At 40.6% G+C, this 26,152-nt stretch overlaps 1 protein-coding gene across 1 annotated transcript in view; it reads right to left on the bottom strand.

Moving 5' to 3' along the window:
- Window positions 1-26,152, bottom strand: part of LOC149167775 (uncharacterized) — a 381,496-nt gene that overhangs the window by 254,654 nt on the left and 100,690 nt on the right. The window contains 1 exon segment of the mRNA XM_089433143.1: window positions 16,645-16,907. Coding sequence (XP_089289269.1) covers window positions 16,645-16,907 — 263 coding nt within the window.

The following is a 26,152-nucleotide window of genomic DNA, read 5'->3' as shown; positions in this document are numbered from 1 at the left end:
CATTCTGATGTTTGTGGTCCTACGACTTCAAAGTCACTTGGAGGTCATCTATACTATGTCACATTCTTAGATGACCATTCAAGGAAAACTTGGGTTTACTTAATGAAATCCAAGGATGAAGTCTTTACCAAATTTCAAGAATTCAAAGCTGAAGTAGAGAACCTTACAGAAAGGAGATTCAAGATATTAAGATCTGATAATGGGGGTGAATATACTTCCAAAGAACTTATAGCCTTCTGTAAGGAGTCTCGAATTAAGAGGGAGTTGCTAGTCCCATATAATCCTAAGCAAAATGGAGTTGCAGAACGAAATAATCGATCCATTGAAGAAAGTGTAAAAGCAATGCTACATGATCGAGATTTGCCAAAATTCCTGTGGCGTGAAGCAACAAAGACAATCGTTTACATACAAAATCGAAGTCCCCACAAGTCACTAAATAACTTGACACCTGAAGAAGTATTCACTGGGAAGAAACCAAGCGTGGATCATCTCCGAATTTTTGGTTGTCCTATCTATATTCATATACCTAAGGACAAGAGAAAGAAGTTGGATCCATCAGGCATGAAGGGAACATTTGTTGGCTACAGTAACTCTTCTAAAGCCTATAGGATCTACATAAAGGAAGGATGCCAAATAGAAGTTAGTCAAGATGTGATATTTGACGAAAGTATTGCATTCAACAAATCAAAGGATCTCCCTATGGACTCTGATGATGAAGAACTTCTGGTATTTGAAGAAGAAGTTACAAGGGAGGAAGAAGAATCAAATCATGAAGATGAAGGTCCCACAAAACCTATACAACCTATGGTAATCCTCGAAACTAGAAAGAGACCTAACAGGTTGAAGTCTACACTACTTGATGCAGAAGATCATGGAGCAGATCAAGGCACATTCAGGGAAAGGAAGAAGCCAAAACGATATTTTTGGTATGCAGCCTATATGACGAAATTGATAAAAGCAGAACCATCCACCTTTGAAGAAGTTGTCACACACCAAGAATAGAAGAATGCCATGACTGAAGAGTATCAATTGATAATAAAAATTAGTGTTTGGGAGGTCGTAACTAGGCCTGAAGACAAATCCGTGGTAACTTCCAAATGGCTCTTCAGGATTAAACATGCAGCAGATGGAAGTATTGATAAATATAAGGCAAGATTTGTGGCTATGGGCTTCTCTCAACAAGAAGGCATCGATTATGAAAAAACATTTGCTCCGACAGCAAGGTATACAGCTATACTTTCATTGAACTCTTTGGCAGCATCGATGGAATGGAACACCCACCAAATGGATGTCAAGACTGCATTCCTGAATAGCACAATTGATGAGGAAGTCTATATAGAGCAACCATCAGGATTTGAAGTTAAAGATAGAGAGGAATATGTTTGTAGATTGAAGAAGGCATTATATGGCCTCAAGCAAGCACCAAGAGCATTGAGGTGCTAGAATGGATGCATACTTACAAAGATTAGGCTTCACAAAGAGTTCTACTGATCCAAACCTTTACATTAAGGTTGTGAAGGGAGAGTTGGTAATCATTCTTCTGTATGTGGATGATCTTCTCTTGATAAGTGTGGAAGGTCGAATTGAAGAATGTAAGAAAAATCAAGCAACAGAATTTGACACGAAGGATCTAGGGCTGATGCACTACTATTTGGGACTAGAAGTCTGGCAAGGACCTGATGAAATCTATCTATGTCAAGGGAAGTATGTGATCAAGATGTTGAAGAAGTTTAAAATGATGGATTGCAAACCAATGACAACCCCAATAATCACAAACTTGAAAAGATTAAGGAGTTCTTAATCGATTCCTGTGGATCCTTCCAGATATAGACAATTGATTGGCTCACTGATGTACTTGGTGAATACACGACCAGACATACGTTTTGCAGTAAATGTTCTCAATCAAATCCAAGTGGAGCCGAAGCATGATCATTGGATAGCAACAAACATATACTGAGATAACTGCAAGGAACCATCCACTACTGCCTACAATATGATAGGAAGACTAATGTCCAATTAATTGGTTACACAGATTCTGACTGGGGAGGCAGTGAACAGGATGGAAGGAGCACTATAGGAGGATGTTTTAGTTTGGGATCCTCCATGATCTCATGGATGAGAAGAAAGCAAGCTATTGTTGCTTTGAGTAGTGCTAATGCCGAGTATATTGCAGCTTGTGAAGCAAGAAGAGAAGTTGTCTGGTTGAGGAAGTTCTTGTCCGAGTTGTTTTAAGGACCAATGGACCCTACAGTGATACATTGTGATAACACCAGTTGTATAAGATTGTCTGAAGACCCAGTGTTTCATGGAAAGACAAAGCATATAAACAAGTATCACTACATTCGGAAGCTAGTACAAGATGGTGTATTTCAACTACGGTATATCTCCATTGATGAACAGGTAGCTGATATTTTGACAAAATCTCTTCCTAACAAGAAGCTTGTGTATTGGAGAGACAAGCTTGGTTTAGTTGATATATCCTCCCCGGTTGAGAGAAAGAAAGAATGGAGGATTGGGTAAGCATCTGGCATTCGATACTCTTTGAGGCTATGGTAGGGCATCCAAGATAAGAGTAGTCATAGAGGACCGATATTCTTTAAGGACTGGTTATCCAAGATAAGAATAGTCCTGGTGGAACATACTCTGAGAGAACTCGGGTGTGGTATGTTGCAAGAGAGACAATGATGATGGTGCCTATAAATCATTGGTCTCACCAACATTGTGCTCTAATCTTGTGGAGAGATAGAGATGTTAGTCAAGGCCTTGTTATACGACAATGCTGGTTTATATTATGCTAAACAGATGGGTTACCAATACGACTCTTCTTATGAGATCTCTTCAGATCGAGAATGTCCATCTACCATTTATGAATACCTCCTAGTTAAGAGGGAGTGTTGAAAAATGTGTAACTAGGTTCGGTCTCCATAAATATGAAATGCACTTTTGATTCTTGTATATTGTAAAATAAAATAAAATTATTCTTATTATTTTTGGAGAATGGGTTTCATGCTCAAGGTCTTTTGCTTTTAGAGGTCAAGCACCCATTGAGTGCTTCTAGGGTTTGTCCTAGGTCAAGAAGTCAAAAGAGTCATTGTCATAAGTTGAAGACCACATCAGGCACATTGTAACTTGTAAAGAAAATTATTTTTGTCATTAAAAGTGTCAAAAGACCCTTCAAGACCAAGTCAGCCTAGCAGCCAGGAAGTCGACCTATTTTGAGGAGCCACGTCCACCTTTAGAAGCATATATAAAGGAGGGAACTCGATCTCCTTGGAAGGCATTCATCACTCACTCATCCAAGTGAAGAAGAAGAGCGGGAAAGGCAGCGAAAAAGGAAGAGGATGAAGAAGACTTGTTTTGGGCTATTTCTCTCTCACACGTGCAAAGGAAGGCTAGGGTTTCTATTGTTGGACTAGGGTTTTTCTTCTGAAGGTTCGATCTTGAAGAAGAAAGAGAAAGAAGGTCAGTGAAGGACACATTAGGCCATCCTCAAGCACCAAAACAAGGAGACAGTCAAGCGAAGGTTTAAAGAAATCATGGGAGCCCAAAATAAGCTCACACATGTGGCAACAGCTACTGCTGGGAGGGCCAAAAATCTCAAATCTGCAGTAAAGGCCGAAATTCTGAAGCTGGGGGTCAAAGTTATGCTGCTAGAAGAGATTTGACTGAGTTTGACTTGAACCAAGGAAGCACATCATCCGGAAGGGTTTGACTTGAACAAAGGATGCTATTAGTAAAGAAGCTAATAAGTAAGAAAAAGTAAAAAGAGATCACAAGCAATTATCAAGAAAAGATAAATCACTCTAATCATTGCCGTATAGATTTCTCAACATAGCGTTCCAAGGTAATCTTATATAATCACCAAGTTAAGGCTATTTTGAGGCATGCATAGCAGCCTCTATTGCCTTACATTCTCATGTACTTGCCCTCTTTGATTTCTACTCTCCTAACTCCATTTTCCCAATGTACGATTAGGCACTTGATCTAGGGATATCTACCTTCATATTCATTTCCTACGCCATTCATTTATTGTACTTCTACTACAACCATTTGTTTTCCTAGGTTGACTCTTCACAAAATCACCTTGAGCCTCCATTCCGTAGCCTTCGTAATCTTATCTTTAGAGAGACGCCCCTTGAGTTGGAGAAGAGACAACCAAAAGTGTGAGGAAGAGCTACTGCAATGACAGTGGGTAGCCTTCCTAAGTGCACAAAAATAGCCCTTTGATGCTTACTAATTTACATCATATAAGCTAGATTGTGTTCTAACAAACCCAATAATGCTCCTAAGAAAATTAGAAATGCCCCATCATGTATGAAGACACACAAAAACTAACTCAAAGAGACTCATGGAAACCACAATGAGGGACTCAAAAACACCAATCTTTGCATTATGCATCTCTAGAAAAGGAAAGCACTCAAGGTCAGGTTAACAGCCTTCTAAAGGTTTACAAAACAATACAATACTTTGGCAAATTGCTACCTAACCTCGTAAATAATAGCCTTGACCATGAAAAGGTGTTCCAATATCTTGTAGTTGTTCCTGAACCCTACCTTCCCTATAACCCTAAGTTTATTCCTCTCAAAATACTTTGATAACCACATATTCAATACCATGGCAAAATCTTGGCATTGATGCACCAAATCATGATGGTCATTTAATTGTTAAATCATAGTTGTGATGATGTATTTTGACCATGAAAGGGGTAAGCCCCTTCCAAACAACCATATTAAGAAGAATGGCAATGTCAAGTGTAAGAGAGTCTATATCATGCTTGTGAATACAGCATAGAGGTCTTCCCACCAACTGCTCAATTAGACCACATAAGCTTGGATCGCACTCTTAATATTTCCCATGTTAATATGGTAGCATGAGGTGGGGGGTCGAGGGCAAAAAGAAGGGAATGAGTTTGCAAGTCATAAAGGGATATAACAGGTGAAATTCAAGAATGGTAGCCAATGTCAAATGAGAGGCAAACGTTTTGTGAATAAGAGTGCCAAAAATATCATGTCTCCTTGAGACAAGAAAGTTGTGTTTCTGGTATCAAACAAGAATACAATATTCCCATCAGGAAAATGACATGGAAGGTGGGATCATTAGTAAGGACAAAAAGGAAATATTTATGTGTTGTATTGCAATCATTATCAAACCAGCAGTTCATAGGGCAAGTACCATGGGGAGAAAAGGTTTGATGTGATGGGTCATATAGGAGTAAGCATCTAGGGGTTGTTGGAAAATCAAGGTTCTTGTATATTTTGTTTTATTTTCTTTTACTTGATAATTACTTGTGATGTTAGTTGGCCTTTTATTACTTTCATTTCTTGTTCATCAAGAAATTACCAAAACCATGAAGATCACAGAGAGACAAAGTACACAAGAGATAAGCTCCAAGCCAGGGTAAAACCCTTCCAAGGGGAAACCCGGAAAGAATACTTCTCTTCTTATAGAATCAGTTCAAAATGAGACTTCCAAGACCCAAAGGCCCAAGCCAAAATTCCTCCCATGCACCAGGATAGCCCACCAGCAAGATCTCTTCCAAACAATCCAAATTCTTCCAAGGTCAGTGAAAGTCAAACCCAGTCCAAACAGCTTCAACTTAGAATCTCAGCCCTGCAACTTGAGTCTGCAATTTCGGCCTGCAACTCCTGCCCTTGCGACTTGCACAAAAACCCTAGAAAGCTTCGCACCTGTGGACAGAAAAAGTGTTTTCACCAAAAGAGCTTCTTTCCTTCGACTTCTTCCTCTTCTTCTTGTCTTCCTCGCTCTTCTTCCTTCTTCGCTATTGCAGATCGAACTTTGTGACTGAGTGTGTCAAAATGAGTTGAAGTCCTTATTTATAGCCTTCTTGATGGGTCAAATAGGCCTCTTTAGGCCGACTTCATCATAGCTGGGCTGACTTGGCCTTGGAGGAGAAATTGACTTTCTTGACTCAAAAACAATTATTTTCTTTTGTTACAATGAGTCCAAATGAGATTATAATACATGACAAAAATTCCTGATTGACGTAGAAAGCCCTAGAAGCATGAAGAACATGCTTTGACCTAGACTAGAGCATGAAACGCATGCTTTAATAAATAAAATTATTTCTCTTTTCATATACAAAATATACATTGTCATGTTTACAAAGGTCATTATGAACACCAAATCTAGTTACATTCTCCAACAGGGGCATATCCCAAAGAATTTTGTGTTGGTAAGAAAATATCCATTAATTTCAATTTCTATACCTATTGTTCTGTATGTGTTCTCCTTCCTATTGTGGCTCAATGTGATGAGCAGATTTTTCAGCAGCAGATTCAGGAAAGATAGACTTAATGCAACATACAGAGACTCCTCAAGTCAGTTAGTGTGCACAGCAGTGAGGAAATTAGAGTGTAGGCGCAGTAGAAAGAGTGTACAACAGGGCATGCAACATATGTATACGATGGTAGAGGGTACATGCATGTCTCCAGCATGCAAGTGCCAACCTTAGACAATTGTAGAGTATCAATTGAGGAGTTTGCATAGTCTGATCTGAATTTATTTTGGTGCATGCACAAGGAGTGGTTGTGCAAGTTATATGTGCATGCGATATATATATTCCATCTTGTGCGGGAAGTCTGTCAGTCAAAGAAAGGTTTTTCTGCAACAGATTTCACTCTTGCAACAGTAATGACATATTCAGGTTTGAAGCAGCAGATGTGAAGCTTGGCTTGTAAACAGAGGCCAGATCAGAGTTGGTATGTATTTTGCAATGTTGCAAACATCTCGATAACATCCCGATTTTATCTCGAAATCACGATTTTTTGACCTAGCCGATGTTTGCCGATTTTTATCAATATTTTGATGGTATCTTGATTTTGTCGATGTTTTGCCAATTTTTACCGATATTTTCCCAGTTTTTAAGATTTTTTGTTTTTCCAAACCCTTGCCGATTTTATCCCGATGCCGATGTTCGCAACATTGGTATTTTGTGCCAGTTCCTTAATGAAAGGAAGTAATGAATGTATGAGGGTGTTTTATTGAATGAGAATAACAGTGACAGAGTAGAAGCATTGTAGTATCATGATCCCACTATCTTGACAGAACAGATGTAACCTAGGGTTAGAGCTAGAATGTTATGATGAGGTTGTTTGTTGCTCCTAACAATTGACAGCATCTAGGGTTTGAAAACTGATGTACTTAAGAGTCCTGGCTATATCTTCAGAGTTTGGGCAGTTGTCTAGTTGATGTGTACTGGATATTATCAGTTTTATATGAGCTCTTGAGTTGATGATTGTATATACTGTTGAGGTGTTGAGGTGTTGATGTTGCTTGAGGTATGTTGTTGATCATTGTCAATGATGTTTTGGCCTAAGGTTGAGCAGCGACCTTGTTGATGTCACTTGGGCAAAGCTATTGTGACAAGACACTTTGTTGACCTAGGTTGTCATTGATGACAATATGGCAATATTCTAGATACTAGAGGATGACATGAAGCCAAGGGGAAGCCGAGCAGATCCATGAAGAGACAGGAGCAAGGCCATCAGGATAGCCAAGCCATAAGCAAGAAGAGTTACCAGAGGAGGCATATCGAAGCATATTACAAGATATCAGAGCAAGAGAGGCATATCGGATAAGGCAGAAGCCATCAAGGCATCAAGGTATAAGAGGAGGTCTTTGAAAGACACTGCCAAGCCAGAGGAGCCACATTGGAGCAAGAGGAGCCATATCGAAGGAGCATTGCATGTAATACATGCCCAAGAAGAACCAAGAGGAGCTACAGGAGGAGCCATATATATATATATATATGCCAAAACAGTTATCAGAGCTACAGGAGCAAACAGAGCAAGCAGAACAGAGCATATATATATGCCAAAGAAGAATAGAGCAAACAGAGGACGCAAATAGAGCCATCGGAGGAAGAAAACAGAGCCATCGAAGAGCATATCTGAGCGCAGACATATATATGCATGCATTTAAACAGCGATCGGGGGCCATATATGCCACAGAATACACTATCGGGAGCTATCGGGAGGATTGTAGTGTATATGCAAGCGGAATACACTATCGGGAGCAGAACTCATATATATATATATATGCATTTACACTATCGGCGGCATAAACATATATATAGGCCATATACACTATCGGCGGCAAAAAACATACATATATGAAATACACTATCGGAGGCGGTAGTGTTAACACTATCTGGCCCGTAGAACCCATATAGCATCACCCCTGTGTGTTTACTTGTTTATCGCCAAATGCCTTTTACACAGAGAAATCACGCGAAACACTTAGCGGATTCAGAAAGCGGACTTGAAATTTTATACACAAGAGTGTTGAGTTATATCGGGTCCAGCACATAATATCGCATCGCTATAAGTGAGTGGTTTGCGTTAAGGTCTAAGACCTGGACCTTGCGATTTGTGACTGCCGACATATATCACATCGGCACTTCAGGAGCGGAGTTACAACGTGTTAAGCGGCCCATTGCAATCGCCGATAGCGATTAGCGATATCGCATCGACCCTCCGCCAAGGGCAACCCTCGATTGCGATACATATACACGCGGACCCACTGCAACATTGTGCTATGGGTTAATAATGTATCGCATCCACCCATCACAATGATACACAAAGCCCTGTCCTCTTACAAGTGCCGATTGCGACTTCACTACGGACCCGATACAGTATAGATGCGGGTGTAATAATTTTTGAAGTTCGCCCTTTAGTCTTTTTGCCTGTTTTGCTCCTATTTCTTGTGTAATTGAATATTTGGCTTGCGCAACGTTTGGAGGCAGAAATACTCTAAGGGATGCTCCTGATGGTTCAGGAGGCCTGAACGATAGCTCAGAAGGCTAGAATCAAGCCGATTGCGATTATGATAGGACATGGCATGTCCATTAAACGAAACAGTCTTGGTGGATGCCTGTTCTCATTGAAAAAAACGAGCCGGTGTTACAGTTTTAACACACAGTGACCGAAAAGCCAGGAAGCTGAATGGAAAGCTAGCGCAGAGGAAGCCACAGCGACCGAGGAGGGAAGCCGAAGGATCAAGCGAGCAGAGGAATCTACAGCGACCGAGGAGGAAGCCAAAGAGCCAGCGAAAAAGAGGAAACCGATAGACAGAGGCATGGGGAATGCATAAAACATGAAAAACAGAGAATAGAAGGGCGGTTGAACATTGTTGAAACAAGCTGGAGGAAACAGAGGGCATGTGAGGGTCCAGCAGAACAGAAAGAGGGTCCAGCAGAACAGAAAAAGGGTCCAACAGAACAGAAAGAGGGACGAAGGACCAACAGGACAGTGGACAGTCGAAGGGAAGAAGTAGCCAGCAGAGAAATAGTCATGCTGAAGCATTCACTGTGACAATAAGAACATATGCTTGAACAGAAAGCAAGTTCTTATGCAGAGTTTAGTGCAGCTATAGTGGACTCACTAAAGCGGTGTGGAGATATGATCAGAGGTCAGCTATTGGAGACTCTGTGTGGACTGTATGAAGAGTTGTAAAGACTCCTTCATGAGAAGACTAGTTGTCATTGATGTTGTAGCATGGAGACTACAGTGAAGCTGTAAACAAACAGAACTCAGTAATGAAGAGTTCTGAGAGCAGAACATTACTATCAAATGTGCCTTGACAAGATTGGGTCGGAACCCTTAGGGTTGGTGCCTCAGAAGCAAGAAGGATTGGAGTCCTTGGGGCTAGTGCCTCAGAAGTAAGAAAGATTGGAGTCCTTGGGGTTGATACCTCAGAAGTAGGAAGGATAGGTGTCTTTGGACCTGGTGTCTCAGAAGCTGGAAGGATTGAAGTCCTTGGGAGTTGGTGCTCCTAAGTCCAAGACTGGTGCCTTGGCGAAATAGAGTTGGAGCTTTGGAGGTTGGAGCCTCACAAAAGTCCAAGTTGGTGCTTGGCAACTGATTACAACCACTTATATATTGTATCTATTTTACTGCAAAGATTATATTAATAAAAGCATTTATTCTTGTTGTTCATCTTGTGTTATGAATATAAATGTTTTAACTGGCAAAACAATAGTCGGAAAAAGAAATATTGATTCACCCCCCCCTCTCAGTATTTCCAACACACTTGACTAAATTATTATTGATAACAGTGGGTTGACATTGCTTGGAATTAGGGTTTCACAAAGTGTTACATTACAAAGACCAGATTGGTTGTGTAGAGATATTGTCATTGAGTGAGCAGTGAATGGATGCCAGGGTTTTCAATATTACATGATAGGATGTAAGGATATGTTGCAGTGTTGATATTGAAGCTAAGGTTTGATGTACAGCTGAGCAAAAGCAGAGTTGAATGTGTGATACAACAAGACCAGTGATAGAGCAACAGTGATGAGGAGATTATTGTGGCTGTGAGTTTGACCCCCAGGGTTGATGTTTGAACAGGAATAGATCTAATTATTGAGCAGAAGTCGTACTATCGTTTCCTTGTATTGATATTGAACAGAGACAGTGCAGATTAGTGTGGATATGAGGTTGATACACTACTACTTGGGCTTGACTTGATATACCAGTACATTATTACAGGAGATGTTGATTGAGCAGAGGCAGATTTGATTGACCAAAGAGTGTATTGCAGATTATTGATTATTGAGCACAGGTGGATCTAATCTGAAAATTGTGAAACGTGGTCTGTCGGCTGATTAGGGTGGCAAGGTGGTGCAAGTCAAGAGAGTGGAGTCTCCTTCAGGTTGAAGCCTGACAACACTTCAAGGTGGCAGGGTGGTGTTAGCGCAGGTTGGAGCCTGCACGGGGCTTTGGAGCGTCCCTCCAATTGCAGTTGGTAAATAGGGTTTTGGAGCATTCTTCAGGTTGGAGCATCCCTCCAATTGGAGTTGGTGAACCAAGGCGTTGGAGCGTCCTTCATATTGGAGCTTGTAAACCAGGGGGTTGGAGCCTCCTTCAATTGGAGCTAAAAACATTGATGTAAATTTTATTGAAGAAGAATATTTAGAAGCGTTCGGTGGTTTTTCCCCCAGAAGGGTTTCCACCTAAAAATTTGTTGTCCACTGTCTTGATGTTTGCACATTGTTGAATAGTGTTGTTTACTGTTGATTTATGTTACATCTCATGATAATTTTAATTAATGTTCTGTAAAGTTAAAAATATACTAATTGAAGAGAAATATTGATTCACCCCCCTCTCAGTATTTCCAACAAGCCTTGTGAAGTACATTGGTCTACTACAAAAAGAGTTCTATAGTACTTGAAAGGAACTCAAGACTTCGGATTCAAATATGCAAAAGTGGATGACCTCAGCTTGACTAAATATTTTGATTCAGACTTTGACGGAGACAAAGAAAATGTAGTATCTTCCTCAGACTATCTTATGAATTTTGGATTAGGAGTCATCTCCTAGAGGTCACACAAACAGTCAATTCCAGTAGATTCCACAACAAAGGAAAAATATGTAGCAGCTGCAGAAGTAACATAGGAAATTGTGTGGCTCAAGAAAATTCTTGAAGAGTAGCAGCAAAAACAAGTGAATTCTAATCCTCTGATTGGCAATACTTCTGCAATCTATTGGAATTTCTAAGTTTAACTCGTTAGAAATTCTTCTTGTACTATGTGGTTTATTTCTTCCTACTTGTTCAATTACTTAACAAGTTATTTACCATGTAAATACTGAAAATAAACACAAGTACAGTATCAACATCTACAGATCATCAACTGAAAGAAAACAAGCACACAAGTGCCACTGTTATTTTTGGATCAATGTCCCTGAAAAACCTAATGCAAGAAAACCAATGCAACTATGCAGAGGGTTTTATTAGTATGCAGATTTCATAATACAACCAAGTTGCCAGAAATGGCTCACCCAACAGAGAATGCCCTCGACAATAGTACCTCTCTTCGGAGACAAATATTCTAGCTGATAAATCACCGGATGAACAATCCCACATCAACAATTGCAGCTTCCACTGCTCTGCGTCACTCTGATAGGGACTACGTCACCCTATCCGACTCACCAGCTCCTAGTCTGTCCCACAAAATCCTCCTAGCGCTACCTCTTGGGACTGCATCAGCTCTGCTAGCCTCTGCGTCAACTTCTGGAGCTTTTGCGTCAGCCCCTACACCCTCTGCATCTCACATGCTGGCCTCTCATGACTCTACACAGCTCCTGGCTGCCTCTGCGTTAACCTCTCTGGGCTCTGCGTTGTCTCTCTCGTACCAACTCTGCCTCTCTGTTATGTATTCACTGCCCCTCGCTGCTGATCACTGATTCTATCTCTCTTAGAAAACCCCGCTCTAGAGAATAGAATGACTGATCACTCTGGTGTGTTCTCCAACTGACCCTCAAGCCTCCTGTTATACTTTTCTCATTGGTCCATCAACGGCCGAGATTAAATCTCTAATCAACGGCTATGATTAGACTTGGCTTGATCCATGTCTTTTGGACCCTTCTAACCCAGTTTTATATTAATACCCATTAATATTTTAATTTTCCTAAGTTTAGACTTAGGAACTCCATTAAAAATATTAATTATTTTAATATTTCCCAAACCGGGTACAATCTGTCCAAACCATTTCTACGTCTTGGAGATCTCATGTGCCATAGCCTCTCCACCAATTTTCATGGCTAGAGCACATCTGATGCTACCCCAAATCAACACTCCCTCTTAGTGAACACTATGCTCTAATAATACTCCTCACTGAGTATCACCTTGATCATCCAACATCGGTCCCTGTGCCGATGCTAAGCCTCCCCGCCCAACATCCTCTGCACTACTGCATCCTGTACTATTGCCCATGGCCCTGCCACTGCCACTATTGCATCCGTACGGCAGCTCCCTCTGCATTCGTGTTACTGTTGATCCTTTCTCCCAACACTGCATACCCTTTTCCTCACGCTGCATTGTGCTACCGCACTGCAACTCAGTTACTAAGAAGTAAGTAACTGATCCACCCAACTCTGACATCCCTGTCAGGCTAGAAACACACCCATTGCTGAAGCTCCCTCTGCCACTAACAAGTGCTCCCTCTATTGACCTTTGCGCTGCTGCAACAAATCCCTGCATCTTGCACCGTTGCACACCTCTCTGTGCCATCCCACACTGGTGCAAAACTCTCGTGCCTCTCGCATTGTTGTAGCCTGTAGCCTCACGCTGTCCTGGGACTCCTGCACTGTAGCATTCTCTGTTGCTCCATCTGCATCCGTCTCTACTGACATCCGCCAGTCCTACTACTCCTCCTCGGGGCTCCCGTAGCAAGGTATAATCCAAGAGGTTGGGTGCCTCAAGGATCCTGCCCCTCATCGCCTGTAGTCCGTCTGACTACAGCTCGATGTCTCCCCACTTCTTCTCAAGTGGTACATGAGCACTCATGGCACAATCGTCATCCTCCTCGACTTCTTTCTCCACCCTTGTTGGCGTTGCCTTGGTCTCAGAAGCCTCTCCCTTGCTCTTCTTCCTTGGACACTGGTTCACAAAATCACCCAGTTCCCCACAATGGAAGCACTTGACCTTAGAGAGGTCCTTCTTCTTCCACTTCTCTTGCTTTCCCGCAGATGCTATAGCTGCATCCTCTTCTTCCTCCTCCTTGATCCTGATCCCTTTACCGCTACTCCCCGCCTTAATCAGTCGTCTGATCTCTTCTTGACGAAGATCAGCCCACAGTTCTTCCCAATATAGAAACTTCGACCTGCCCAGTATGCTCTGGAAAAACACTTCCCAATTCTCAGAAACTGCATTCAGTGCGGTCCTCACCAACATCTCCTCATTCAGCATGGCCCTTTGGAAGTTAGCTAGTCTCGGATCTCCTTCAATCGACCGAGGAAGATATCTATTTGCTCTCCCTTCTGCATCTGGTATGACGGCAACTGATTTTCAAGTAACATCTTCCTCTACACGGAAGTATGCTGGTAGAATTTCTTCAGGGCCTCCCACATCTCATTTGCCATATCCTTTTCGGCAATATGCGACACCACATGATCCTTGACCCCATCAAGGATGTTGCACTTCTCCCTAGCCATTACCTCCTCGTACTTCTCATTTTTAGCTGGGTCAACTGGGATCGCTATCGTTCTCAAGGCGAAGTCCTTGATGCGATATCTGCCTAGAATGGACAAGATCCTGGCCTTCCAGACCAAAAAGTTGGAGGCTCCGTCCAGCCTATCGTGATCTCTCAGCCCATTCGCGGCCATCTCGTTGCTCCTCTTTCGACTCCTCTCAGTCTCTCAACTTCTCGTCTGGAAGTTCTTGGTTCGAGTCCCTCTGAGTCTCGATTTCCCTTCTGGAAATCCTTCTGCCAACGTCAAGTTGCCCCGCTCCAGTCGTCTGTGTAACTGCACCACTGATCCAGATTCCTTGGCTAGAAATCTGCCTCGACAGCAACTCCCTCCTCCTTGGTCTTGCCCTGTTAGGTACTATTCTGACCACAGTACCCCACCAGCTTCGCTCCATAAATTACCCACAACCTCCTATGCCCCAACAACTGAAGGACTGAGCCTCTAGGCTCTGCACAATCCCGGCACCGGCAAAATCTGCACTTCTTGGCCACAGCGTCGATCCTTCATGACCGAGAAAGATGATCGGGCACTGCGTAGGTCAGGTCTGCTCATCTTTGCCTCTGCGTTGATCCTCCTCCTAGCTCGAACTAATGACGCAAGCCCTCTGTGTCACCCCTTCCATGTTGCTTTCTGCTAGGAACAACTTCTGTCACTCGGGACAGTTGTTTCTACTGCTACTGCTCTACTAGCTGATGCCTTCAGTTATCCTGTGATCTGCAACCACACTCTAATACCATGTTGGAATTTCTAAGATTAACCCGTTAGAAATTCTTCCTGTACTATCTGGTTTATTTCTTCCTACTTGTTCAATTATTTAACAAGTTATTTACCATGTAAATATTGAAAATAAACACAAGTACAATATCAACATCTACAGATCATCAACTAAAAGAAAACAAGCACACAAGTGACACTGTTATTTTTGGACCAATGTTCCCGGAAAAACCCAATGTGGGAAAACCAGTGCAGTAATTCAGAGGGTTTTATTATTATGTAGTTTTCAGAATACAACCAAGGTGCCAGAAATGGCTCACCCAACAGAGAATGCCCTCGGAAGTAGTACCTCTCCTCGGAGACAGATATTCCGGCTGATAAATCACCGGATGAACGATCCCACAACAACAATTGCATCTTCCACTGCTCTGCGTCACTCTGATAGGGACTGCATCACCCTATCCAGCTCACCAGCTCCCAGTCTGTCCCACGAAATCCTCCCAACGCTGCCTCTTGGCCCTGCGTCAGCTCTGCTAGCCTCTGCGTCAACTTCTAGAGCTTTTGCGTCAGCCCCTACACCCTCTGTGTCTCACACGTTGGCCTCTCATGACTCTGAGCAGCTCCTGGCTGCCTCTGCATAGCCTCCAGCTGCCTCTGCGTCAATCTCTCTGAGCTCTGTGTTGTCTCTCTCGTACCAACTCTGCCTCTCTGCTATGTATTCACTGCCCCTCGCTATTGATCACTGATTCTATCTCTCTTAGCAAACCCCGCTCTAGAGAATAGAATGACTGATCACTCTAGTGTGTTCTCCAACCGACCCTCAAGCCTCCTGTTATACTTTTCTCGTTGGTCCATCAACAGCCGAGATTAAATCTCTAATCAACGGCTAAGATTAGACTTGGCTTGATCCATGCCTTTTGGACCCTTCTAACCCAGTTTTATATTAATACCCATTAATATTTTAATTTTTCTAAGTTTAGACTTAGGAACTCCATTAAAAATATTAATTATTTTAATATTTCCCAAACTAGGTACAATCTATCCAAACCATTTCTGGGTCTTGGAGATCTCATGTGCCTTAGCCTCTCCACCAAATTTCATGGCTAGTGCACATCCGATGCTACCCCAAATCAACACAATCAATTTGGCATAGAATCCTAGATTCCATGATCAAACCAAACACATCAACAAAAAGTATCATTTGATTCGATATCATGTAGAGGGCAAGACTATTCATCCAAGACATTGTTCCACAAATGAGCAAATTGCAGACATCTTCACCACAGCATTTGGAAAAGAAAAGTTCGAAAAAATCAGAATGATGCTTGAGCTCACTAACACCCCTTCGGATTAAAGCGGGGAATGTTAGACACGTAAGCCTTAGGGATTTGGCGATTTATGAATACTTTGTAAATATGTAAATATTAGAAATCTGAACCATTAGAATAGGAAGAGATGTCACCATGGAAGTTGAAACCAAAGGTCACGACATCTTTTGTATATATATGCAAGCTTGATTAATAGCAAATCAATGAATTTCGGGAGTTACCAACCTGGCCTGACAAATAAGATAATTAACAGCTAGTGGTCCTCATTAATGAGGTATCTAGGAGTAAATTAAGAAGAGAATTGACAGAAATGACTGATACAAATTTTTATGTTTTTCAGGAACTGTCATTGTCCTGTCAAAAACAGTTCAAAATATGGCATGTGCGACAAAAATTATAGCCAAATGCATATTGCAGAAATAAATCTAATGGACAAATGCTAGAGACATGTCTCAAGTTTCCAACATAAACACAAACCAAAGCATGAGTTCATAACTCTGTTATAAAATATTTTGCCAGTTACAGAAGGGCAATATGAATTTCCTATAAATCTTCAAATATATGCAGAAATAGCAAGTTGGCATACACTTTTCAAAACATATTTCTGAACTTACATTGAAAGATAAGATGACACCAGGTTCTAGTACAGCGCCTTCCTTAACAACAGCCCCATCGCAAACAATAGCATATCTTAGAGTTGCATTGTCATGGATGGTCACATTATTCCAAATGTAACTACCTCGTATATGAACATTTCAACCAATAATGCACCCCTGCCCTATAACAGAGTCTGTAATATTGCAACAATCACCAATGCTTGTACCCTCTCCAAGAAAGGTTGTTCCACCAATTATTGCAGAGCGTGATTGCATCACACCTGGAAAATATACCGTGCATCAAATCATCATCGGGAAGTGAGTCATTGCAAAACTAGAACATTTAGAAAAGGTGTACAAAGAAATAACTGGAAGTTATCACCAGATAAATGCAATCTTAAAACTCACAGCAGACTTCATTTGCCCTTTTTCAGCAACGATGTTTGAAGTGAACAATGAGATAAAAGTAAATACATGTCATTTATAATGCTTTCTTCAATCAAATAATCATGTCCCTTTGTAGATTAGAATTTCAGAAATGATTTTACTAATCAATTGTATAGAAGATTATCATAGTATTTGAAAATAATAGATTTTAGACATAGTTTATAAAAGACACATACCTTTTCTGAATTAATGGCCTTGAAATGGCAAAATATGATCTTAAGGTGTACTATTAAGACTCGCAAAACTTAAAGTGCAATGAATTTGAGATGTGATAGAAAAGGTATATTTTGGAATTTGTATTATATGAAAAATATGTGTAAAATATACATAGGGTTAAATTCCTGATAGCATCGATGGAAATATTGCTACCAAGAGAATAATCTACATCCTATAGAAAATTCAATGGAGTTGTATCCTAAGCAGACGAGACAGAGTAGGTATGTCCATCCTTTTGTCTATGTTGAGCACATATGAGAAGAATAGGTATCCAAAGCTCAAGCACAGTGACGTGAGCAAACAATGGAAGAATTAAAGGGACAAGGAGAACTATTATGTAAAACATTAGTGTGTTTTCCGCACTCAGTAGTACATATTTATATTGCAAATAGTCACAACAGATTGCCATTAAGGATTTGAGGATCCTTCCAGATGAACCATCCAGGATCCTAAATACCAGAAACCTTAGGCCATCACCTGAATCTGGGACACCATTTGCAGAGTTCTAATCCAGAAAGGTGTGAAGCCACCAGGTAACACTTAACAACCAACATAGTTTGTCCTTCTGCTTTTCCTCCACCCTTGTGAGGGTGAACTGGCCATTTTTATGAGAATTGAACCCTAGTGGGGGCTCAAGATAATACCTCACTTTCACCAACCCAGTTAACCTCTCATCACTAAACTATTGCCATTAATATTAAAAAAATCATATTTTATTACATTTTCCTAGAATTAGACTATACAAAATTAATTCTCTCACAGAAGGAAGTTGGAACACTAAAAATAACTAAGTGCTAAAAGGGTTGCTAAAAACAGAGAAAATATATTTCTACTGCTAATCATTTCCTCCCTGGATAAATTCTACTTAGACTTCAATTCGGACCAGATCAGACTTCAGGAGAGATAAAGAACGAAGATCTTCTTCACTTGTTTAACCCTTGACTTCTTCCTTGTGGCCCTTTGCATAGGAGAACAGATCAGATGACTGTGCGTGATTGAATTACTTCACAAGGAGGAGAAATGGAGCTCTTTATATAGCCTTCATGGGATCTGAATGGGTTCCTTTCTAGGGCAAGCTGACTTGACCATCTAGAAGGGCCAACTTAGCACTTATGGAGCCACTTGTAATTACAAATAAAATAATATTTTTCTTCTTTACAAAAATACATTTTTGACCAAATCAAAAGCATGAAGAACATGCTAGAAACAATAATAATAATTTGTTTTTCTCTAGTATACTAAATAATTTTATGAAGACCAACCATAGCTACAATTTCAACACTCCCTCTTGTTTAGGGAGGTTTTCATAATCTCAATCAAGATGTCAAACAAGTTGAAAGGGTTTTTAAGGAAGGGTCAAGATTAGATCAGCATCATTAATAGTTCATCATCACCAGCATCATTAATCATCCTGTACCAAATTACCATGGTACTAACATATCCATGTATGGTCTCCCCAAGAGACATCAATCAACCAATGTCTCATAATCATGGTACCAATCATATCCATACATAGTCTACTAACGAGACATTAATCAAATTCCATGCATGATTTCCATCAATAAGCTCTCTCTAAGATGAGATCTGAGATATATGTTGGGAGGCTCCTAACCAACCAAGTAACCTCTAAACCCATTTTGCTATATTTTTCATTGTACTAGACACAGGGACAACCCTATACTGGTCATAGTACAAGACACAGAAAAATGTCCATCTTCCTATATTGGTCAATGTGCTTGACACAAGGATGATATCCCTATACTGGTCAAAGTACAAGACACAAGAACATGCTCACTGGATAATTCTCCCTATATTAGTCGAGGTACAAGACACAGGGATAATATCCCTATAGTGGTCAAAGTACAAGACATAGAGAGAATGAATGTCCAAGATGTTGTCTACTATGTCAAACCATTCTTCCTATATTGGTCACATTGACAAATGAATAATGTCCCTACACTACTCAAGTGACACAGGAAGAATAACATGATCTAGGTAGATCACTGTTGCCTCTCAGCCAGAGAGGCATTCTCCGCAAGTCCCAGCTTAAACACACAAGCTTTCCTTTGGGGGGAGGCTTCGTCAGAATATCAGTTGTCTGCTCATTTGTGGACATGTAATGGAGCTTCACTGCTCCCTTTTGCACCATGTCACGAATATAGTGATACTTGATGCCAATATGCATTGACTTGTCATGGAAAATTGGATTCTCTGACAGCTTCAACAATCTCCGAAGCCAAATTGCTTCTTGGGTCACAACATTGGTTGCCAAGTATTCAGCTTCCGCAAACACTGAGTACCACAGAAGACTATTTTCTGCTTACCCAAGAAACCAATGCAGAGCCTAGACAGAAACATCCACCGGTTGTACTCTTTCCATAGTCAGAATAAGGGAATCCCTGCAATCTGATCTCATTTCCTACAACACATTTTAGACAATGATTAGCAACCTGCTCATCAGCAGTCATGTAGATCATACAAACCAACAAAAATAGTTTTTGAAGCCTAATTGCTTCATAAGTCAGCTATGAAACAAAAACATTCATACTATTCAAGCACACACAGCACACGGAAGTGCTTCTTGCATCTGATCCAAATAGAGTCAGACGATTCATGCATCAGATAATTTAATGAGCCAATCAGTATGATTTATCAAGTCAGTAGCAAGGTCTTCCAGCGTCTTCAAATTCTCAAGCATGAAGATATCCATGGACTTGTAGTCCATCCAACCAGCTTTCAGCAAGGATGTAACAACCCCTGCTTGATTTTCTATCTAAATAAAAGATAAGACCAAGGTCATGGGACACGTATTCCAAGCTGAATGTTGGGAAAAACATAGTGATGGGTATCACTGGTGATTAATTTATGGCTATGGAAATTGGCAAGGGTAAAAAGGCATTAATTGGCATTTTATTTATGAAAATTAAGGAAAATAGGAGAAAAGGAAAGTGAAGGGTCACAGATTTGTATGTGAGGAAAATTGAAGGAAAAATGAAGGAAAATGAACAAAATATAGGCCTCAATGGTAAAAAGGCTTATTTGGATCAGTCCACAACCTTTTGTTAGTTTCAGCTTGGAGCTCTCTTCTATTCTCTCACTCTCTCATACTCTTGGAGCACTTTAGCATCCATCGAATTTCAAGAAAGAAGGCAAGGGAAAGCAGGAAAGCACAACGGCACAATGGAATCAGCAACTAGAGTTGGATTGCTTTGCAGGTAACAGGTTGCATGTATGATCTCCTTGTTAAATTATGGATGCATGGTATATGCATATGATTATCTGGTTATTTTCTGTCATTGGCATGGAGGATTGCCTGGGTTGATAGTGGTTTTAGCCTTGCCTTTCCATTTCCTAGATAGCCATGGTGTTGTGGATTTTTCCATTTGATTGTTTTATGATTGGTGCTCATAATTCCTTATGGTTGTGGGTTGGAACAAACGCTCTGGAAGCCCTAGAACAACTTGGGTTGAGTTACTAGTCCTGGAGCCTAGGTTGGGACAAACGCTCTGGAGCCCTTAGTAGGTTGAATTACTAGTCCCTGGAGTCGGGTTGGACAAATGCTCTGGAGCCCTTGAAGGATGTGGGTTGAGTTACTAGTTCATGGAGCCCTGGGCAACTTGGGCAGAGACCAAACTAGTTGGTGTTAGTGATGTCCGACCGTAAGGTGGAATCACTGGTTGAGGGTTGAGGTGGTTTGGCCTCTGGAAACCCTAGTTTGGTTTTGTTTGGTTTATTCCATGAGATCCCACATTCATGCTTGGAATATGACGCGGGAGTGATTGGCTAAAACCTGAAAGAGAGATTTGGTTCAACCCAATCTATGGTTGGGTGGTACGTGGAACTCAAGGTTGCACGAAACGGGTACGAGTTTCCGAAACGGGAAGCAATACGAAACGCGACCTCCCCAAATTTTGGAAACGGGGAAACGTGAATATATATATATATATATATATATATATATATTAGGACATTTAAGAAATATGTGCAATCATAAAGCATATATGATACATTCTAATTTATTACATTATGATAAAATTGTCAATTGTCAATGCATAAACTATAAGTATCTAAATTTACATCACATTTTCTCATGAATAATCACATAATGAAAATAGAAATATCCAAAATCAGCCACGAGAAATTTCTAATTTTTTTTCTCGTGCTTGATTGGGAGTCTCCTCCTACATAGTCGAATGACCTTAATGCTCTTGATTAAATACAAGTTTCATACCCTAGTACCCTATATTCTCTTGATTATTTGGAGTCTCCCCTGCATAGAGGGCTTGGTTCTCTCGATTATATAAAGTTCCATACCTTAGTACATGATAAAATCCAATGGAAACATTGCAATCCCCCCGATCCTGAAATCCTGAAAAACAGATAACTCTGCTGGATTTTGAGTGAGATCTAAAATTCTACTTTTTCCTTATGAAATCCAATGAGGGCAAAACCACTCTCAAACATCCTGAGTCATTTCATGATAATGTTAAAAAATTAAGTAAAAGGATGAAAATGAATATCCTTTTACTTTAAGAATTTAACATTACCATGAACTGCATATCAACACTAGGGCAAAAGTTCACTTTTATAACTTTAGAAAGGCATCTAGAAGCAACTAGAAGTCACTAGGCTAACGTAAGAATAGATTAGAAAACAAATATAAACAAAAAAAACAACAACAACAACAAAAAAATAAAAAAAACACATGCTGAAACGTGGGTCATACGGGCCTGAAAAGCGTTTCAGGCCGTACTGGCCACGTTTCAGTTTCGTGAAACGTGGCAGTACGGCCTGAAATGCGTTTCAGCGTTTCGTACTCGTTTCCGTACGGAAACGCCCTCCTACCCCACGTTTCCTGCAACATAGGTGGAACTCCCTGACTTCGTTGGCTTTTACATATGATAATAAGAGCTCTTTTCCTATTGTATTTTACAATGTTCCACCAAGGTTCCAGGACGAGGGGGCGAGGGAGCGAGGGGGCGCAGGAGCGGCCTATGCAAAAGCTCCCCACCATTTTTTAGGAAACGTGGGGGAGCGTCAGGGTCTTAAAAACTTATAAATATAAAATATAATTTATTAATTGAGTCCACTATGACAATTTGGTTTGAATTGAAAAGCTGCAAAGCATGATCATTGATATGAATATCATTATCTAAATTTCTAATATCATATAAACTAATAAATTTAAAATTCTAATTTATAATCATACATTATAACAAAATACAAAGACAGCAATACCACCATCTTCAGCATTCTGATAATACACAGCAAACCTCAACAATGTCGTTGTAGAAGATCACTGTAGATCTATTCTTCCTGCATCTCTATTATCAATAAAAGATCTTAATCTCAGAATCTTAACACTTCTGTCCTCTGCTACTTCAACAATATGTTATCAAGGCAACTCTGTTCAGTTCTAGGCCAAACTGCTATAATCATTGGTGAGTTTTGCCCATCTGTACATAGTATCAATTACAAGGATATACAAAACAACAGTGTTGTGTTATGCTCGTGTGAATTCTATTGTCAATTGTATCCTTGTTGAAGAGTGACTGTTGTGCAGACTCCTGATGGCATAACAAGATGCTAATGCCTCTGTCCACTGATGCACATTTGTGTCTAGAACATTACTCATACTTCTATCATAACTCCAAAAATCTGCAATTTAAACCTGTAGCTTCCATATCTGACAATTTGGCTATATGTATTACAGCTTCTGCTCCTTTACTTTGAAACTCTTGTTTAAATTCAAATTACAATGACCTCAAGGATCACTGTAACTTGATTATAAAGATACTTGTAAGACACTAATTAGGGTTACTTAGAGAAATCAAAAATACTTCAACATGATCAGTGAGTCTTTTAGAAAGCAAGAACTGCCACACAAAAGTTAAGTTAATTTGATGCTGAACTTCTTTGCCTTCTAATATTTCTTATCGTCACAAACTGAATTCTTCACAAGAGGGAGCCTCTGATGTTGATCATCCATAGTGAATCTTGAAGAGCCGAGCTTTGAGAGAAGCAGAGAAGCATTGATGAGTAACCACTTCAGGGATGATCTCCTCACAGAATGTGTAGGGTAATATTGAGCACCAACCACAGATAAATGAATTTGTTTGGATCAAACTCAGAATTTGTCTAATCAGAGGGCCGACGGTTCATAGTGATAGAAATCCTCAAGATTTGTCTTCAATTCTATCTAATATGTGCACTCCCAAAATTCCTGCAAATAACCAAATCACATTACCAATGTGATATGCATATCAAGGGTCCATTCTGCAATCTGCAATGTTCCAACAGATGCCATCGAGGTTCCATGCATGGGAGTGATCAGATCTAGTAATAACAACACACACAGCGCGCGAAGGCTGTGTGTGTTGTTATGTGTTCACCCTGCCGTTTTTATAACATGAAACAGCGAAATTCCAAAACCCTACGCTTAGTTTAACTGTTAATTAGTTTTAGGGTTAAGTTAATTAAAATCGTTTTTTTTTGCATAAACGTGTGCCTCGTCCCCCCACGCCCCCCCTCGCCCCCTCTCGGCCCCCCTCCGTCCCCCCTCGCCCCCCCCCCCACGACCCCTCACGTCCCCTTTTTCGGAAACGCCCCCTCCGGAAAGGGAAACGACTCCCTGGCACGTCCCCCTGAGTTTCCTCATTTTGGGGGGCGTGGGGAAACATCCCCTACTCGTCCCCAAGTCCCCAGAGCGCGGGGGAGCGAGGAAACTAGACCCCTAGGGGGGGGAGCGAGTCCCCGTGGAACACTGGTATTTTATGAGTACTTGTACTTGATATTATGTGGCTTTGATGGTTGTTCTATCATGATTATTACTTTGGTTATATGTTGGTTATAAGCACGGTTCCATAACAAGTCCTAGCTATGGCTCTTGATATGTTTTGATTAGTTGATGAATGGCTAATGGATGCATGAGCTAACAAATGTTATTGCAGCTATTATGAAAGGGCATTAGACCTTGGTGATTCTCAGATAAGTTTCAAACCCATATGTCCAAATATGCATTCATGACCTGTAGATTACTTGTTCACCATATGTTTGACAAAATGACTATCATGGTTAGGCCTGGTTAGGTCAAGTCCTTGATCAAGTTTTGTATGAATGGCTTTGTCCTGATGTTATTTTTCATTCTGGAATGTTTCACTGAGTTCTGGCTAGTAGTCTAGAAGCTAACCTGAGATGGTGGCTCAGAATCCAGGACCGCACCCTTTGAACTGGAAGCTTTGGGCCATAGTTGCACCCTTACAGGCTTATGCATGTGGCTGGAGGCCCATAACCACATGGAGGCGTTGCCATGCGTGCAATTGTGGGCCCAAATCACTAAAAAGTCAATCTAGCTCAAGGTTTGGGCACTAGGAGTGCTTGTTTCGCCTTTGAGTGTTCTGTGAACCCTGTAGGATGTTAGTTTGTGGTTGGTAAGTTCCAGTTGTCGGGCCCACTTTCTTAATTGGATCTAGAAGGTCGGGTCATGTTATAGTAGCTCTCTGTCTCATGTTTACCCTGGCAAGCCGGTGAAACTGGGTAAATGTGGGAGGGGTGGTTACAAAGGATTTCACCAAGCTTCATACTTTCAATCTTGGGTGAAAACTAAGATTCTTTAATAAGCTCCCTCTTACACCAGGCATATAGCAGATTCAGATCAACATCATTTTTCAAAACTTCTAGCCATCTTGGAAGTCATAACAGACTTCAATACTTCAACCAAGCTAATTTTGTCTGCTCCCTCTGAGTCCAATGCTCATGAATTACAAGTCTTCTTATCATCTTGTTCTTCCATTGCTTGCCATGACCTTGGCAATCTCTATAATGTACCTGCAATCCTTATTAGGAGGCCAAAGAAGAACAAATACAACCCAGCAAGATATATAAAGACAAGAGAGTGAAAATAGAAATAATCACTAAAGTACTTATCTCTTGAGAGTATATCAGCGCCCTCTTGATCTTGGTCATCTTGCATCCAATCAACAAATCCTCCTTATCCATGTCATCATCAACGAGCTAGGCTTTCTTCTTCTTTCAGCGGAATCAATCCTAGGGCTTAGTTCACAAGCCTTAGACTTTCTTCTTCTTTAACCCTTATTGTTTAGATATGGTTCACAATTGATTAGCTAGGGTTTTAAGTCCAAACCCTGGATTTGATAATTCTTCAAATTTTGTCTAGGGTGTACAAACACTAGATATACTATATGCATCCTTACATCCTCCATCATATTCAATCTTAGTATCGGTAATAGTACTAGGGTTTTATCCACAAACCCTAGGGCTTTGCTAAGATAGCTAGGGTTTACAAAACCCTAAGAAATCCAAAAAAATTGGATAGTACTTCCAGACTCCAAAACCCTAGCCTTTCAAATGTCCATATGCCATAGAATCTCAATCTAGTTTAGCCTTTAGGGTGAGGATACATAGCATTTTATCAACTGCAACAATTTATCAGAGATTCTCCATGACACCTGAATTTCAAGTAGCAATACAATTTATCATTCTGATAGTAGTTACAAGGCCTTGAGATCAGTGAGTCTACAATTATATATCATCATCGGGACATAACAGTGTTGCGAATATTGCGATTTTTGCAATGGCGATTGAATCGCAAATTTTTTTGCCTTGAAAAATCGTGATTTTATTACAATTGTTTCAAAAAAATCGTGATCTGACCTGAAATAATCATCGAGTCAGGCGACAGTGAGCTTTAAAAGGCTTTTTTTGGTTTTTTTTATTCATTTTGCAAACAGAGGGCAAGGGTCAGAGCTAAGGAGGAGAACTCATCTACAAGGGCAAGAGAGGAGAAAAGTGAAGGAATTTAACATCCCAACCAAAAAAAAATGATTTTGGACCAAGTTTCTTC

The sequence above is a fragment of the Pinus tabuliformis genome, chromosome 5_1 (assembly GCF_031772625.1).
Source record: "Pinus tabuliformis cultivar Carrire ecotype Pingquan chromosome 5_1, CPIR1, whole genome shotgun sequence".
Taxonomy (NCBI): Eukaryota; Viridiplantae; Streptophyta; class Pinopsida; order Pinales; family Pinaceae; genus Pinus; species Pinus tabuliformis.
Note: the sequence above shows the minus strand (reverse complement) of the source record. Positions and strands in the feature narration are given on the sequence as shown.